Here is a 17,825-nt window from a genome sequence, read left to right on the forward strand (position 1 = left end):
TGCGTGAGGCTTTGCTGTCGTGTTTGAGATGTTTCCACAGACTGAACAGATCCCACGTGGTCGTCTCGGCAGGCAAACGAGACAGAACTGGTTGGATACAGGCCGACCCGGGTTGGCAGGGATGAGTGAGTGACGTCATGAAGACACAAGCAGCTGCAAGGTTGTCCGTGGGTGTTCACCCTCAGGTCTGGACTGAGGAAGAGGCGCCCACCCTGAGTCCAGTCAGCACTGAACCCAACCTGGGCCTTCTCAGGCCTGGAAAGGCCGCCGGGGTGACGGCTGTGCTGACCCTGGAGAGCGTGGAGTTAGGTCACACTACCAGTCAGAAGACAGGGAAGCCTGAAGTGACGGGAATATCTGGGGCTTTCCAGTGCCGGGGCCCTGGCCACCTGGACTCCCGGTGCACTCCCGTGATCAGCTGAGCAGCCAGCCAGCACAGAGCAAAGGCACTGCCACCCAGTTCACAGGTCACCCTAAAACATGTGTCGCTTTGCCCAAAAACAGACGGTGGGGGGGACTCAAACTTTCTGGGAGGTTTACCCGACGATAACTTAGAGGGAGGGACACTGCACTTACGAGAGGGCAGAAAGCCCGCCCTGTGGACAGCTGGCACCTGCAGGGGTGAGTCCGACCCCCGAGACACCGACCGGCCCCAGCACTGCTGGGGAAGTGCTATGGCCTGTCCAGTGTACAAGAGAACAGGGAGTGGGTCAAAGACGGACAGGGCTGGGAGGTGCCAAATGCAGCGATGGGCAAGCTGGAGTCTGTTTCTGTCATCTGTTTAACGTGTCCCAATAGAAGAACTGAAAACAAATGGAGGACTGATCGCCACTGCATAAAAAGACTCCCTGGGGGCGCAGGCACTCAGCCCAGCGGTCAGGATGCCCAAGTCAGTCCTACAGCAGAGAACCTGGCTCCCGGCTCCCTACTCCTGCCAGTGCAGACCCTGGGAGTTGGCAGGCGATGGCTCGACAGACAGACAGCTGGCCGCCCAGACCCACCTGAGAGACTGACTGCATTCCCAGCCCCAGCCCCAGCCCCTATGGGCGTGTAGGGATTGAATCAGAAGAGGGGAGGGCACTCGCGCTCTGCCTGTCTAATAATAAAAATACTGTCGAAGAAGAAGCTCGGTGCCTCTAGAACGTCAGCTTCCTTACTGAACTGGCAAGGCTGCTTCCAAAGCCGTAAGTCCCTGATAAAAGTGAGAGAGTTTAAAAACTCAAGCATCAAACTGAAGTTTACAACTGAAGATCCATCACAGCAGAAATAATTTAAATCAAAATGACCACAAGATTTGACTTAGAAAAGTTCTATTTATAGCTACAGGCCGCCCTGAGGAAGGGTTCTGAGCACCACTCAGCAAGAAGAGTTTAAGAGAACTTCTGTTTAATAAACAAAGCTAAACGGGGAGGACATGGTGTTTCAACAAAACCAAAGAGCTGAAACTCAGGGTTCAGACAAGAAAAGCCAGTCGGCAGGCAGAGGAAGTGGCCCGCGGCAGGTGGCACACGGCCTCCGGTACAGGTATAAAACAAACATCTGGATACTGCTTTTAGGAAACGAAACCACAGGCTGAGGTGTCATTTACAAACACAATAGAAAAACACACAGCCCCCGAACAAAAACCCATTGGACTTCTCCTACGTGGCCTCCCCTGCTCCCACCCCTTCCTAAAATAGGCCGTTCTGGTGAGTTACTAGCATTTGCCAGTCCATCTTTTAAAAATTAAAAGAGTGATGGGCACGTATACCGTGCAGGTGTGAGAGAAGTGACTTAGAAAAAGGGCTGGGGCCGGCTGGGAGCGTCGGGACGCGCGGGTCTCCACGCTGCCCCAGACCCAGCTGCTCCTCACTCGGGAAGACACCCATGTGCCTCAGGATGCCACGCCCTGAGCTCACGTTCCTGCCGTCGCCCTCAATGTGAGGGAGCACTGACGCCGCTTCACGGGGAACACTCCCCTTCTGTCTGACCCAGAGGAAAACCCGTGGCCGTGGGTGGGCACTGGGCCAGTCCCTTCTGTCCCCGGAGTACTGGCCGGCGAGAAGGCCTTTCCCGTCTCCCGCAGAGTCCGCTCACTTTCTCAGAAGCAGCTTGGCGAAATCGGCATTGGACATCTTGGGCGCCTCTGTGGCCTCAGGGGCGGCGTTGGCAGGACGTGGGGCAGGGCCGTTCTCAGCCTGAGGAGTCCCGGCACCAGGGCGCTGCAGGGCACGAGGCAGCAGAGAGAGCTGGGTCCTGCCCTTCCCCCGCCTGCAAAAGCAAACACTGACTGTACACTTCAAAGCACTGACCCGCAACCCCCACGGTACCGTGAAGATGAGCCAGGATCCTGCACATCACGCAAAGTTCATGATGAAAAATGAAAACCCACCAGAGGCGGCCTGTCCCTGTACCTGGCTGTTACTTAAAAGCCACTGCAGGAAGCTCTGCCTTCTTCATTAACTGGCCAGGACTGACTCTGAGCAAGTCACACTCTGGGGTGAGAAGTGGCTGTCACCTCCGAGACCTCTCCAACCACCCTGCAGCCTGGCTCCTGTCGGGCAGAAGGCGCGGCCTCTCTAGGGAGCGCAGCCGCAGGCTGGCAAGCTCGGGCATCAGGGGGCGGGTGACGTCATCAGTGCCGGTGAAACATCTGACCTTGGACAAGTGTCACCTGGCAAACACGAGGCAGGGCCCCGCTGCCTGGGCCTCCTTCTGGCCTGGACTCGCCCTGGACACCTTGCCCGGCAGAACCACGGGGTCATCGCCGGGATAGCAGGCCCATGTGCTCTTGTCCTAACTCCTCTTACCAACAGGGACCTAACTGTTGCCTCATCTAGCCCTTCATGGCCGGGCGCTGGCCAGCACAAACACTCACGCTCCGTATATCTGCCGCGGCACCAGGGGGCCACCCGGCGCTTTCCTGGCCTCCGGCTTCTCTGGAGCCTTCCTCTGAGGGGGGTTGCTGATCGCCACTTTGATGACGTTCTCTCTGATGGTCATGCCGTCCATCTTCATCACAGCCTGCGACGCCTGGGATTCGTTTTCGTACTCCACGTAGGCCAGGCCCTGGAAGAGACATGATCAGAGCCAGGTGAGCTGCCGCACACCCAGGAGAAGCTGCCTCCTCACTCTGCAACGCAGGCACCTCATCAACTGGCTCCCCTCCCCACGGCTGCCACCCTGTCCACAGCTTGACTTCCCTCCCTACTCCTGTCCTCCGCTGCCGGGAGTGACTGCAGCGCAGAGGAGCCAAGTTCAGATCACCTTGAGCTTGCTCCCCAAGAGAAAAATGAAAGTAACAATCAGACCAGCATAAGTCCAGCCAACAGACTGAGGAGGTGGGCTGGGGACAGACACCGGGGAGCAGCCCTGGTGCCCAGGGGAGCGCCAAGGTCTCTGCTCCTCCATGCCCGCCTTCCCGTCACACTCCTCAACTAACTCTTCATTTACCTGCATGGCTGGGCCGCGGGCAAGGGAGTGAGAGGGGGTCCAGAATCACGTCTCAACAGTAACTGCTGAAAGGTGGAGCAGAAAGGAGTGGGCCGCAGGGGAGGACGTGCTAAGGGGTCCACTCGAGGCCCCGAGGTGGCCCAGTGAGGGCCTCAGGGAGAGCAGCGGTAACCACAGCAGAGGGACCCCCTCCCCGAGGCCTCTAGCCAGGGGGCCACACTGCGGCTCTTAGGAATCTGTGATTAATTTAATTTCTAAATGCCTATTCCTCTGTAATACACACAGCTGCAAACAGTTTCACCTGCCTCCGCATGGGGCGGGTGTCGTGGAACAGCAGGTTAAACCACTGCTCAGAACACACTGGCACCCTACACCTGAGTGCCAATTTCAACTCGGGCTACTCTGCTTCCTGCTACCTTGCCCGGGAGGCAGCAATGGCCCAAACACCTGGGTCCCTGCCACCCACATGAGAGACCCAGATGGACTTCCTGACTTCGGCCTGACCAGCCATTTGGGGAATGAACCAGTAGATGGAAATCTTTCTCATTCTCTCCTCCTCTCCCGACCCTACTCTGTCACTCTGCTTTCCAAATACACAAATTAATCTTGAAAAAAGTATCTGCCTCCACAGGGAAGGAGACTCAGTGTGCATTCCTTGCCACTGAATCATCACGGGGAACCCATGCCAGAACGTGCGCCCCCCGCTGACCTTGGGCTTGCCGGCCCGGTTGGTGACCAGCCGGAGGTCCTTCACGGTGCCGTGAGCCTTGCAGATGTCCTCCAGCTCCTCTTTCGTGCAGGAGAAAGGCAGGCCCGAGATGAACAGCTTGTGTTTCTCCAGAGCGGTGCTGTACCTGAACACCTGCCGGAGGAGGGAGAGAAAAAGACGTGCTGTTCCAGCCGCGCCTGGCACGCCAGCCCCACAGGGCCAGCCCTGGGCAGGGAGCTCGCCCCTGCAGGCAGACCAGCACCAGATCTGGGCTCTGACACTCACTAGCAGGACCCCGGGGACAAGTCATGTAGCCACTCCAGGCTTCTACTTCCTCCTCTGGAAAGTGGCAGGAATGGGCACAAGCAGAGCTTGGGTGAGGATGCCATGAGGCAACGCGGGCTCTGCTCATTCCGCGGGAAACAGCTGCCGTTACAGTTCCCGTTTTCCTATCATTACTGAGTCAACTACTGCGAGCTTGGAGTGACCAGGCCTTGAGTCAGCCCTCAGGCAACCAGCTCAGGACAGGCCTTGGTGTCTGTGGAAGCTTAATTCCTAATAGGATATAAAAACCTCTGTGCAGAGGGGCCAGTGCTGTGGCATAGTGGGTAAAGCCACCGCCTGCAGTGCCGGCATCCCATATGGGCGCTGGTTCAAGTCCCAGCTGCTCCACTTCCAATCCAGCTCTCTGCTATGGCCTGGGAAAGCAGTGGAAGATGGCCCAAGTGCTTGAGCCCCTGCACTGGCGCGGAGACCCGGAAGAAGCTCCAGGCTTCTGGCTTCAGATCGGCACAGCTCCGACTGTTGCAGCCAATAAGTGAATCAGAGGATTGAAGACCTCTCTCTCCCTCTCTCTGCCTCTCCTCCTCTGCGTAACTCTGACTTTCAAATAAATATTAAAAAAAAAAAAAAAAACCAACAACCTCTGTGTACAGAAGCCAGCGCCATAGCGCAGTGGGATAAGCTGCTGCCTGCAGTACCAACATCCCATATGGTCAGCAGTTGGGAGTCTTGGCTGCTCCACTTGTGATCCAGCTCCCTGCTAATGTGCCTGCGAAAGCAGTAGAAGATGACCCAAGTGCTTGGGCCCCTGGGAGCACCAGATAGAGTTCCAGGCTCCTGGTTTTGGCCTGGCCCAGCCCCAGCCATTGCAACCATTTAGGGAGTGATCCAGCAAATGGAAGATCTGTCTCCTGTCTCTCTTCTGCCTTTCAAATAAATAAATCTAAAAAAAAAAAAAAAAAAAAAAAAAAAAAACAACAAAAAAAACACCTTCTGTGTGTACTCTGAACGTGAGTGCTGTGGGCACAAAGTGCTTCATCTGTGTAAAGCAACCCCACATGAAGGGCATTTTCTCCAGAAACATTACCTTAAAATTGGGGTTTTTGCTCTTATCCACGCAGGGGGAAACAAACATTGGCCGCCCCTCTACGCTCTTGCGGTCTAACTCCAGCGCCTGAAGGGCCGACTTCTCCTCTTTAAACTCCACGTAGCAGTAGCCTCGGAAGTCCCCGCGGTTGCTGAAAATGGGGCGGATCTCGACCACCTCCCCACAGGCCTCAAAGAGTGGCCTGAGCTTCTCGTCCGGCTCCTCCATGCTGTAGGGCAGATTGCTGACGAAGACGGTGACGCTGTCCTTACTGCTGTCGTGGGGCACCTTGGGCACGTCCCTCTTCAGGGAGGCCGCCTTCTCCTTCTGCTTGGAAGGGCGGTCGACGTCTATGGGTTTCCCGGTGACCCCCGATTCCTGGGCCCCGTCGTGCACTGCTCCGGCAGCGGGGACACTGTTCTCAACCCTTCTGCGCTTGGCGGGCTGCTCTGCAGGTTTTCCAAAGAAAAGCAGCCACAGCTTAGGGACCCTTCTCCTCAGTGGGTTTCCCACGTCGCTCCCCACCAAGGACAATTCTGACAGTGCACTGTGGGACTCAGCAAACTCTCCCACCCCAATGACAGGGGGTAAGTGGGCTACATCATAAATCCCCTGTCCACTCAAACGTCAAAGGACAGTCCCAGGGCCCTCTCCTACAAAGGGAGGCCAGCCGGGGCGGGATGGGACCTAGGAGTCCACGTGGAAATGACCGCGGGCGAATGTGCTCCAGGCCCACTCTGGAGAGCCCACAGCGGCTGTGTGGCCCTGAACCCGTACGAAGGCGGAGGAGCACTCAACCCCCCCTCACCACCGCCTGCACTGGGAGCGCTCACCTCCCTGGTGCCGGCGCCTGCTCCCCTCACGGCCTTCCCATGCAGTCTAAGCCCTGCACACTGCATTCAAGAGTGTCCTAGGTTGGCTGTGGCCGGCAGGCCCGCCCACGGTCGCTGTCCCTCTGTCGTCATCTGAGCTCGACCCCCCTTATCTGCGGCTCACACAAAGGCCAGACTGCTCTGTGCCTGCACGCTTCGCTGACTCTGGTGCCCTCCTCTGCTTCCTTCACTGGCAGTCACTCCTCCCTGGAGCCCCAGGTTGACTGAATGACAACCCTCGCACCACCGTCCCCTGGCCGACACCCCTGGACCAGGAGAAAGTGTGGTCCTCCAATGTCCAGAGACCAGTCTTTGCCTTGGGTGACTGTGCTGATGTAAACCTGACCTATGTCTGCCCACCCCTGAAATCACATGGGTGACACAGCACTGGCAGGAAGATCCTACCAAGTCAAACCATTAAGTGGGGCCACGGAGGCAGGCCCTGTGCAGGGTGGGGACCGCAGTGTGGTAAAGGACACAGGAACCCAAGATAGGGGTGTGGGTACACACAGGAAAGCCGCGGCAGCGAGGGCACTGTGAGTGGAGAGGCCACGCACGGTGAGGAGGGCCCCTGTGGAGGGAGGCAGGGACCAGCAGCTGGCCGTAGAGGACTGGGGGAGTAGGGAATACTAAGGATAACAGTAGCAGCAAGCAGGAAAAGGGAGAAAACCAGAGTGAACCCTGAGTGTTAGACTGGAATGGAGCAATCGGTGTGAACCGGCGGTTTTCAGTATACACAGAGTTACGGCTATAAACGCACATGTATGCAGGCACACACACTATCCCCAGCTCCCATCATGCTTGGGGCCTGGCAGCAATAGCATTCCAACAGCAGTGAGCCCTCCAGCACCCTCTAAGCACCATTCCCTCAAAGGAACCCTGGAGAAGGGGTGGACGCCAGGGCCGAGTCACAGACAGCACCAGACAGCCTGGGTGTTGCACACCAAGGCCAAGGACGGGTCAAAGAGCTCTTGTCAGCCAAATCTGAGAGGCAGAGCATCAACATAAGTAACTGTGGCTACAAATCAAAACTGCTCAAGGACACAGGAATCCATGAATCCACATGACAGCGATAAGGAAGCAGCAGTCTGCAAGCTGGATGAGGAGCAGGACACTGCCCTAGGCTCAAAGCACGAGGCAAACACCCATCACCACACTTAACCACCATGAAGAGGGCACAGGCAGCTCCAGAGCACCACCTCAGTCCCGTGACGACCACAACCGCGTGCCACCTGACGGCTGCCATGCAAGGACAGGCCTCTCCACAGATGCACAGCCCGGGGCATCACACGCACACAGCTGGGGGGCCCGACAGAGAGGGCCTTGAAAACCACGAAGGCCAACAAAGAACGACTGAGGAATGTGCCAGACTGAAGGAGACTCAAGGGACAAGACAACCACGCACAACGTGCGATCCTGGACTGCATCCTCCCGTCACAAGGGCGCCACCTGACAGAGTGTGGGACAGGAACGGGCTCCGAGGACCGGGCGGAGGAATGGTCAGCGTTCATCCTGATGGCCGGATGACAGCCATGGGGAAGACACGCCGTGACGTCATTGCAGGGGCCCGGGGACATGCTGGGAACTGACCCGCACACAGTTCAGGACAAAACTTCTCCGCACCGTCCCTGCCTCTCTAAGTCCGAGCTGCTTCAGGACAGAAGCTCTCGCACGGTCTCACCTTCTTCCTCGTCACCCCACTCTTTGTCGCCATCCTCCTCGGCGGGGCGTGTGTCTGTGCTCCTGGTCTTCTTCTTCTTCTTCAGCGCCTTCTTCTCAGCCCGGGCCCTCTTGCGCTGTTCCGCCTTTTCTTCCTCCTGCTGGGCGAGGGCTGCTTCCTTCTCTGCAGCCTAAGCAATTGGGAGGAGGGCACATGGGTGCGTGTCCTGACTCGTGATAAGGTGAGAGTTAGAGGGGAGAGAGAATGCGATCCATCTCCCAAGTGATGAAAAAGACACAGAGGGTCCTGCCCACAACATCCCACTGCCAGGGCCCCTGGGGCTGCCCCGACCAGGTCTACGGGGTCTTCAGCAACACCCCCAACCATCACTCCCTGAGAGGAAGGCTAAGCACCAGCAGCCCAGGGCCCTCACAACGTGGGAGTGCTCACGCTCCACTAGCTAAGCGAAGGAAGACTCCCTCTTTGTCTATTCCAATAAAGTTCAGGGCCCAAACTCCCCGACAACACATGAGAAAGAACTGTCAGTTTAAGAGGCGACTGGAAACAGGTTTAGTCTTCACACGGACCCCGCCATCACCTTCAGCCTCTGCTCATTCACGCGGGCCAGTCGGGTCTCGGTTTTCTGGACGGCTACATCCCAATCTTCCAGAGTACCTGGAGGGAGAGACGCCAAACGTGTGCTCCTTCGGTCTTGAAGGACATGACGAAAATGCCCTCGACTTGCCCACACCTCCAGAGCTCTCCCCTCAGATGAGGAGGCCTGGACAATCAACTCCTCTTTTTAAGAAAATTCCATTTGCGTCAGCCTGAAGTTTTGACTTCTTATGTGCCTTTTTTTTTTTTTTTTTTTTGACAGGCAGAGTGGACAGTGAGAGAGAGAGAGAGAAAGGTTTTCCTTTTGCCGTTGGTTCACCCTCCAATGGCCGCCGTGGCCGGCGCACCGCGCTGATCCGATGGCAGGAGCCAGGTGCTTCTCCTGGTCTCCCATGGGGTGCAGGGCCCAAGTACTTGGGCCATCCTCCACTGCACTCCCTGGCCACAGCAGAGAGCTGGCCTGGAAGAGGGGCAACCAGGACAGAATCTGGCGCCCCGACCGGGACTAGAACCCGGTGTGCCGGCGCCGCAAGGTGGAGGATTAGCCTAGTGAGCCGCGGCGCCGGCCCTTATGTGCCTTTGATGGCAAAGAAAATGAAAACGTTCTAATGCAAAAAGTACATTCATACTCAGACTGAAGAACCTGGAGGTAGCTAAGCTGCCACCATTCCCTGTCGGTGTGCCTTCAGTTAAGAGTGCCAGCTACTCAACTTAAGATGTAGCTCCCTGCTAATGCACCTGAGAGGCAGTGAATGAGTTCTTGCCATCCAGATGGAGTTCCTGGCTTTGGGCTTCAATGTGACCCAGCCTGGCTATCGTGGCCACTTGTGGAGTGAACCAGCAAATGGAAGATCTGTCTCTGTGCCACTCTGCCCTTCCAATAAATAAATAAGTCCTTAAAAAACAAAAACAGGCCAGTGCCATGGCTCAATAGGCTAATCCTCCGCCTTGCAGCGCCGGCACCCCAGGTTCTAGTCCCGGTCGGGGCACCGGATTCTGTCCCGGTTGCTCCTCTTCCAGGCCAGCTCTCTGCTGTGGCCAGGGAGTGCAGTGGAGGATGGCCCAAGTGCTTGGGCCCTGCACCTGCATGGGAGACCAGGAGAAGCACCTGGCTCCTGCCTTCGGATCAGCGTGATGCACCGGCCGCAGCACGTCAGCCGTGGCAGCCATTGGAGGGTAAACCAACGGCAAAAAAAAAAAGGAAGACCTTTCTCTCTGTCTCTCTGTCTCTCTGTCTCTCTCTCTCTCTCTCACTGTCCACTCTGCCTGTGGAAAAAAAAAAAAAAAGACCTAAAGAATAATTTTAAACAGACACTGAAGTGTGCTGAGCTGTCTGGGCATCCGATCTGCAGACTAACGCCCGTAGAAACACTTACATTTTCCCAGGTGTTCTGATGCTACAACTTACCACTGGAGGCTCTAAAACTCAACCAGCAGTGCACATGTGCCCAAAGGACACATGGGCCCTGCCTGCCTGGGCCTCTGTGCTGTGCAGACACTGCGATACGCCAGTGGCTCCCAACTGGGCAATCTTGCCCAACAAGGGACATTTGGCAATGCTTGAGTTGTCACACGGGGCTGGGCTGAGGGCTCCTGGCCTCCAGTCGGTAGAGGCCAAGAATGCCACTAAGTGTCCTGCAACACAAGGGCCAGCCCCCACCCACGACAAGGGATTCAGGGGCCCTGGGCTCCGCCCCCTCAGAGAATCCTCCTGTGGCCGGAGAACCTGACAAGAGCTGCAGGAGGACTCAGCCCCACGGGCGAGCACCGCGGGACGTCTAATGACACAGCGCAGGGGAGGGCGGGGGCCACAACCACAGTGCCTCCACATGGGCCCCCTTGAGAACCCACCACTGCCCTCCAGTCACCACAGAGAGCTGAGAACCCACCACTGCCCTCCAGTCACCACAGAGAGCTGAGAACCCACCACTGCCCTCCAGTCACCACAGAGAGCTGAGAACCCACCATGCCTTCCAGTCACCACAGAGAGCTGAGAACCCACCATGCCTTCCAGTCACCACAGAGAGCTGAGAACCCACCATGCCTTCCAGTCACCACAGAGAGCTGAGAACCCACCACTGCCCTCCAGTCACCACAGAGAGCTGAGGGCCTACCTTCTGTCCTCTCCATGGTGAGCAGCACATCACACACGTGCTCGGGGTAGTCGCTGGTGCACTGAACGGCCCGGTGCAGAGCCTTCCGGCAGTGCTGAGTGTCACCATGCGCCCTAGGGCAGAAAACAAACAGCCGCTGCTGCCACGACACCCGGCAGAGGCTACTGTCTCCCAGGGGGCTGCTCTCCCACAACACCCGCTTCTGAGGAGACCCTCTTCCAACCCAAGGGCAGGCTCCCTCTAAACGAGCAGGGTGCTACTTGAAGATGCGCTGGGACAGTGGTCGCACCCACTCTGCCTCACAGGATCACGTGTGCAACACTGGGGGAGGGGGGCAGGGCAACAACTCCACGAACTTGATGCAACCCCCAGGACACTCCAGTGTGCGGTCCTACCCGAGGGAGAACACTCAGCCAGGGGACTGTCAATGTGGTCTGGCCTCTCCATCAGCGTGGAGAGATGCACTGCGCTCACAGCACAGAGCAACAGTTAGGAAACAGGGGGCTCCCATTTCCGCTTTAAAAAATCATAAATATATGTCGTCATACCTATTAGGGAACCCAGAAAAAAACTAGAGCAGCAGTCTCAAAGGATGACCCAGGCACCATTCCAGCCCTCTCAGGGCTCTGCATTCGGGCCACCTCTGGGCAGTGAGGAGTGGGGGGCGGGCAGAGGGGACAGACGTTCGGCAAAGACATCCATTCTCATGCCAGAGCCCCTGGATTCAAGTCCTGGCTCTGCTCCCAATTTCAGCTTCCTGCTTATGTACACCCTGGGCGGCAACAGGTGATGAAGGTGTAAGTGGCTGAGAGCCCGCCATGCAAATGGGAGACCCAGACTGAGTTCTGGGCTTCTGGCTTTAGCCTGGCTCAGCCCTGGCTATTCCAGGCATTTGGCGAGTGAACCAGCAGATGGAAACGCACTCCCTCTGCCTTTCAAATAAATAATATTTAAATGTTTTCATAGAGTCGTTTCATAACAGCAGCCACGTATGACTGGGCTTTTCCACTGTGCTGCAAAGGCAACAGTGGTCCTGCCCCAGTCAGGGCAGTGCGCACCTTTTCCCAACGCCGTGTGACAGGCTGGGACACACACAGGGCCCCCTGCACCCCGAGCACGTGGGCTGATACAGGGAAGCACGTGTGTCATTGCTATGGCTGAAGGCTGAGCGAGTCACTCAGCTCAGGCAACACCATTTCTACTTGAAAGAGGAGCCACCTGACAAACGACTGTGGCCCTGGGTACTTGGCAAGACATTCCCAACAATTCATGATGAGCTCGCAACTTCCTGGGAAACCAATGGCATCATAATAAGTCATTGCAAGTGAAATTCGAGTTGCAAGTGAAAATTAGAATTCTGAAAACCTGCCATCTGCCACTCTGAGTAGGGCAGCTCCTACGTGACAGGCTGTCCTGCCAGGATCAGGGAGCAGAGCAGACGAACAAAGGGGCGTCAGGCACCAGGGATGCACCTGTCCACATCTGGAAGAGCTGAGCAACTCAGCCCGAATGGATTTTGCAAGCACAGCGCACGTCCCAGGACCACAGCACCACATAACAGGTAAAAAGCCCTTGCAAAGCACAAAGCAGACAAACGGAAGTAATGTAACACAACGGGAGAAGGTTCTGTAATACAGTACGTTGCAAATGCCTTTAAGAAGCCATCACCTGCTGAGTTTTGCTGTCTGATGGAAGAGCAGCCACAATGACCTGGACGGGTTCTAAAACAGCCCCTTCTTCTCTAACCTCTCCTCTAGGCGAGGCCAAACTGCCTTCGTGCTCTTCAGTGGAAACAACACAGCACAACAGTCTGACAGCAGACACACGGGGCTAAGACTGACTGGAGATGTCCCCAAACACAAAATGTGACACTTTTCCCACTCATTGATTTTGGGTTTGGAAAATACATTTCTCAAAAAAAAAAAAAAAAAAAAAACGCTATTTGTTACATTTAATGGATTTACTTTTGAATTAATAAAAGTAAAACATTTTAAGTTTTTCAGTGTTATCTCCTAATATGGGGAGTATCCAACACTACAACCCACAGAGATAACAGCTCTCAGTGGTTCTGAAGTGTTACGAGTGTGAAGGGGCCCTGAAGCCAAGGAGGGGCAGTCAGCAGGCACTGGTAGGGTCCTCTCTGGGAGGGGAGGGGGCAGGCATTGGTAGGGTCCTCTCTGGGGGAGGATGGGGGCAGGCATTGGTAGGGTCCTCTCTGGGGGGGAGGGGGACAGGCATTGCTAGGGTCCTCTCGGGGGGGAGGGGGACAGGCATTGCTAGGGTCCTCTCTGGGGGGGACTGCAGGCAACTGGCACCTTCTCACACATTTCTGAAACGCTCTATTTTAATTCAAGCACATATTATTGTTTAAATGGGGCTAAAGCAAGATATTCAAAAAAGAAAAAAGTGTAGAAATACATTTAATGGCATGCACTGTTCAAGACACACTGAGCAGAAAAGTTAGCTGTATTCTTTCTATACTCTCCAGGTTATGAATGTTTCACTACCTTAATTATTTTGAGTGGTTTTCAAGGTTTATGATATGTGTACACTATATATATGCTGTTTTTGCATCTTCATTTTTAAGTTTGAGCATGAGAAAGTCTCAAAGCACATATCCTAAAACAGTGTATCCAGGTCAGCGGCTGCAAAGTAATTGGAATTTTTTCCTCTTTGCTTTTTAGTATTCTACTTTTCTATAAAATTGCATAAAATAAATAGCTCCAAGAAAGTCAAATTAAAAGCATTCTTGCCCAAAAATGGGAAAAAAAAAAAAAAAAAAAACAAATTAGAACAAACACAGGCTGTAAGAGCCCCTGACACAAATTTTACACGTTTGGTTCCCTAGCCCTGCCCAGTAAAACGTGCCATTAAAAGAAATCACCAGCATGAAGGCAGGCAGCCCAGCTGTGAGGAGCAAACCCAGGCCAGCCAGAGTGAGGCAGGACTAAAGACAGGTGCAGGCCAAAGAGTTCTGCCTCCCTCACTCCTCGCCCAGTATCACCTCTCCAGGCTGTAGTACTCTGCCCCCCCCCCCCCGCCCAGTGCTCACCTCTCCAGGCTGTAGTACTCCGCCCCGCCCAGTGCTCACCTCTCCAGGCTGTAGTACTCCGCCCCCCCCAGTATCACCTCTCCAGGCTGTAGTACTCTGCCCCGCCCCTGCCCAGTCCTCACCTCTCCAGGCTGTAGTACTCTGCCCCGCCCAGTGCTCACCTCTCCAGGCTGTAGTACTCCAGCCACATGTTGGCGTACTTGGCGTTCCCTCTGGTCATGATGCTGTCCCAGAGCTCCCGGGCCTTCTGCATGTTATTGCACAGTCGAGCCTAAAACGCATCGGCTCAGTTAGAAAGGACCGAAGCCTGCTAACAGCACCCATCACAAAACACCCTGAGACAGACAGGCGAGATGAGCCCCTGGGACTGCCAGCGTGACCCCCAGGCCTCCCTCCAGTGCTGAAGGCTAAGGCCCACCACTCTGGCCTTTCCACTGTGACAAGGCACAAACCATCTCCCTCCACTTCTTGCAAACCGCAAACAGTCCGGAACGAGCTGACAGACGCCAGCTTCTTTAGCCTGACTCTCCCTCAGTCTCCGTGTCTCACGGAGCCTGGTGTCCTTGGCCCAGTAATGACAGCTTATTTCATGTTCTCATTACCTGGCCAAGGGGCTATCTCCTGCAGCAAGTCTCCCGGGCCCGGAGGCCCTGTGTACTCCATTCCCCGGGCACCCACTAACATGCTGGCACTCAGCATATACTCCTGATGCTCCCACACATGTGCCAACGAGCAAGGGTAAGAAACAGCAACAAGTAGCCGGCATCTGCTGCACGAGGGCCAGCTGGAAGCTAATATTTTCACTATGAGATAAACGAATGTACATCCAGCTACGTAGGTATCACGAATTCTCATGATGCCTACACCATTACCTGGGATTCATAGGATTAAGAAACATTATTAATATCAGCAAAATGTTAATGTTTGATAGGTGGATGAAACTGACAGATTTATCAAAAACATTTACCTCAATCCTAGCCCAGTTCTGCATGATCACGCAGCTCGGATCTCCACTCTCACTGAAACCTTCAAGAAGGAAATTAGTCAGGATGAGAAGGACCTTGCAGACAGCAGCCCTGGGCTGAAAAGCTCCACTGACCGAGAACGGGCGCGGCGACCGGCAGGGCAGAGGCTGGGCAGACTTACGCTCCTCCACCTCCTGCTGCAGGTGCTCCAGCGCGCGCGTGAACGTGGACCGCAGCTCCTCCAGCTCCTGACTGGAGTCTGTCAGAACGCCAGGGAGAGACCATGAAAACAGAGCAGCCCTCCCCTAAACTGCTGGGAGACCCCTGCACACCCTGTCATCAGGGGGAGAGACAGAAATAAAACCAGTCCCTGCCCACAGAGCAGGGAGAAAGCAGAACGCAGGGCAACTCTTGTACTTGGCTGTTTGTTTGTTTTTTTTTGGGGGGGGGGGCAAGGGAAGAGCAGAGCAGGGGATCTTGTAGGGGTTCAAAGATTTAAAAACACACAGCAGTTCTATTTCAAGAACTATGTGAGGGACACAAAAGGGACAGAAGTGAAGGAGGAGGGGCTGGTGCTGCAGTGCAGCAGGTGACGCCGCTGCCCGTGACACAGGAGCACCAACCAGCTGGAGCCTGAGCTGCTTCCTCTTGCAATCCAGCTCCCTGCTCATGCACCTGGGGAAGCAGCACCAACACTGGGGAGACCCAGATGGAGTTCCAGGGTCCTGACTTTGGGGAAGGAACCAGTGGATGGATGATTCTCCATCTCTGTCTCTCCCTCTAACTTTGCCTTTCAAATTAATATGAAAAAAAAAGAAAAGAGTGAAAAATCAGAGGGGAGATAAAAGAAGCTGACCAGAGCAAGCAAAAGACATAGGACCATTAACTCTCTTCTTTAGAATCTACACCACAACTTGTTAAAGATGTAGATGGGGGAGCCGGTGCTGTGGCATAGCGGATAAAGCTGCTGCCTGCAGTGCCAGTATCTCTTATGGGCCCCAGTTCAGGTCCCAGCTGCTCTTCTTCTGATCCAGCTCTCTGCTATGGCCTGGGAAAGGAGTGGAAGATGGCCTAAGTCTTTGGATCTCCGTGCCCACATGGGAAACCTGGAAGAAGCCTCAGGCTCCTGGCTTCAGATCGGCACAGCTCCAGCTGTTGCATCCATCTGGGGAGTGAACCAGTGGATGGAACCCCCTCTGCCCCCGGCTCTGCCTCTCTGTAACTCTCTGCCTTTCAAATAAATAAATAAATCTTTAAAAAAAAAAAAAAAAGATGCAAACGGGAGAATTTCTGGGGAAGCAAAGTTATAAATGGCTGGTCTATACTCTTTATTCAAATTCAACATATCTGGGGAACTGGACCACTGGACCATCTCTCCAAAAAATGAGTTTTAAAACAAATCAGTACACAAATGAAACACACACAGCTATATACCTTGCTTGAAATCTACCCTCCTTCTCAGGTAATCCAGGTACGCCTGCCAAATCTCCACATAATCAGTGGCCTGGATGAAGCCCGCATTCAAAGCTTTCTCGAAGGTCACTGCAGTTGGAGAAAAATCAGGATTTTTTGCCAATTCACAAAGAAGCAAAACATAAAAGTTGTCAAACTCTACCAATGACAGCACACTACATGACTGTAAGAAACAGCAATAAGCAAAACAGTGGAATGGGCTGGAGAGAAACGCTCAAGACAGAGGCCCCTACAGCACTGCAGAGTCAGGGTCCCTCAGAGGCCCCAGAGCACAGCACGGCCAGGGTACCTCAGTTCTATTCACTCCACAAGGGCCTGTATAGGGCTCCCAGGTCAAGTGAGTCTGGACAGAAGACCACAACTTCCTAGGATAGGACAGTGAATAGAGCATGGTTCAAAGCTCTTTGGAGTCAGTGCTGTGGCTAAGTGGGTAAAGCCACCACCTGCAGGGTCAGCATCCCACATGGGCGCCAGTTCGAGTCCTGGCTGCTTCACTTCCAATCCAGCTCTCTGCTGTGGCCTGGGAAAGCAGCAGAAGATGGCCCAAGTCCTTGCACCTCTGCCACCCAAATGGGAGACCTGGACGAAGCTCCTGGCTCCTAGATTGGCTCAGCTCTGGTCACTGCAGCCATCTGGGGAGTGAACCAGCAGATGGAAGACTTTCTCTCTCCACCTTTCTGTAACTCTGCCTTTCAAATAAATTAATTTAAAACACACACACACACACACACACTCTAAGACGCCAAAAATACAAAGGGCTCAGCCACTTAGAGCCTCTTCTGTCATCAACACTCAACAGCCCACAGAAGACCCTGGGGAACGCTGACTTAATGGCTTCATCACAATCGTTTCTCACTTAGGGTAACAAGCTTAGCACCCATCCCACAGAAACAGCCGTACCAGAAATCACTTGATGATCCACGCCATGTCTCTCCATGGCCAACAGGTACCGACTCCAGAGGGCAACTGTCCAGGGGCAGTTTCTGACGGCACGGCTGTGTACGGACAGAACCAAATCCTTCACTTTCAGCTGCCGGTCCTGTGATAAAGAACCCCGGGGTTAGGAGACCTGTCTTAGTAGTTAGACCTCGCCATCAACAAGACTTTGCCAGCACAACCAGGTGACAAGGGAAACTTCTTTCAAAGTGTCTCTCGTGACCCAGTTTCTTTAACAGAGAGACCACAGGGAGAGTGGAGAAGAGGAGAAGTGGAGGAGGGAAACAGCCTTGGGAGACATGAACCAGACCCAAGGTACGGACCTCACTTGGGCCCTCATACCCATAAAGGACCTTTTAGACACACACTGACATATGCAGCAGGGACAAAACATTTCTGGGTTTGCTTTAAAACATGGAAGGGGAAAAAGTATGGATACAGGAGGAGCCATGAACCCAGACAGAGCCCTCACTGAAGATGGCTGAGGGGTCCACAAGGGGTCATTTACTGACTGTCTGATGTTTACACTTTTCCATGATACACAGCTGAAAGAAACACAACTGATGTGAGACGAATCCCCCATCACAGCCGGACTACAGCGAGTCTTAGAGCCAGAGGTCGGTTTACA

General features: G+C 54.6%; 1 protein-coding gene across 7 annotated transcripts in view; it reads right to left on the minus strand.

The window, feature by feature from the left end:
- Window positions 1-1,369: 1,369 nt before the first annotated feature.
- SART3 (spliceosome associated factor 3, U4/U6 recycling protein) overlaps window positions 1,370-17,825 on the minus strand; it is a 37,749-nt gene continuing 21,293 nt past the window's right edge. For all 7 annotated transcript variants that reach the window (XM_089322874.1, XM_017338062.4, XM_017338061.4 and 4 more), the window contains 12 exons: window positions 17,162-17,300; window positions 16,223-16,330; window positions 14,970-15,047; window positions 14,791-14,849; window positions 13,985-14,094; window positions 10,772-10,884; window positions 8,641-8,717; window positions 8,064-8,232; window positions 5,511-5,959; window positions 4,142-4,294; window positions 2,858-3,048; window positions 1,370-2,250 (listed from right to left, as the gene is read on the minus strand). In XM_089322874.1, the coding sequence (XP_089179000.1) occupies window positions 2,073-2,250; window positions 2,858-3,048; window positions 4,142-4,294; window positions 5,511-5,959; window positions 8,064-8,232; window positions 8,641-8,717; window positions 10,772-10,884; window positions 13,985-14,094; window positions 14,791-14,849; window positions 14,970-15,047; window positions 16,223-16,330; window positions 17,162-17,300 (1,824 nt within the window). In that variant the 3' untranslated portion in view covers window positions 1,370-2,072. The remainder of the gene's footprint in view (window positions 2,251-2,857; window positions 3,049-4,141; window positions 4,295-5,510; window positions 5,960-8,063; window positions 8,233-8,640; window positions 8,718-10,771; window positions 10,885-13,984; window positions 14,095-14,790; window positions 14,850-14,969; window positions 15,048-16,222; window positions 16,331-17,161; window positions 17,301-17,825) is intronic.

The sequence above is a fragment of the Oryctolagus cuniculus genome, chromosome 21, assembly GCF_051225735.1.
Source record: "Oryctolagus cuniculus isolate XC-2025 breed Fujian yellow rabbit chromosome 21, ASM5122573v1, whole genome shotgun sequence".
Classification (NCBI taxonomy): domain Eukaryota; kingdom Metazoa; phylum Chordata; class Mammalia; order Lagomorpha; family Leporidae; genus Oryctolagus; species Oryctolagus cuniculus.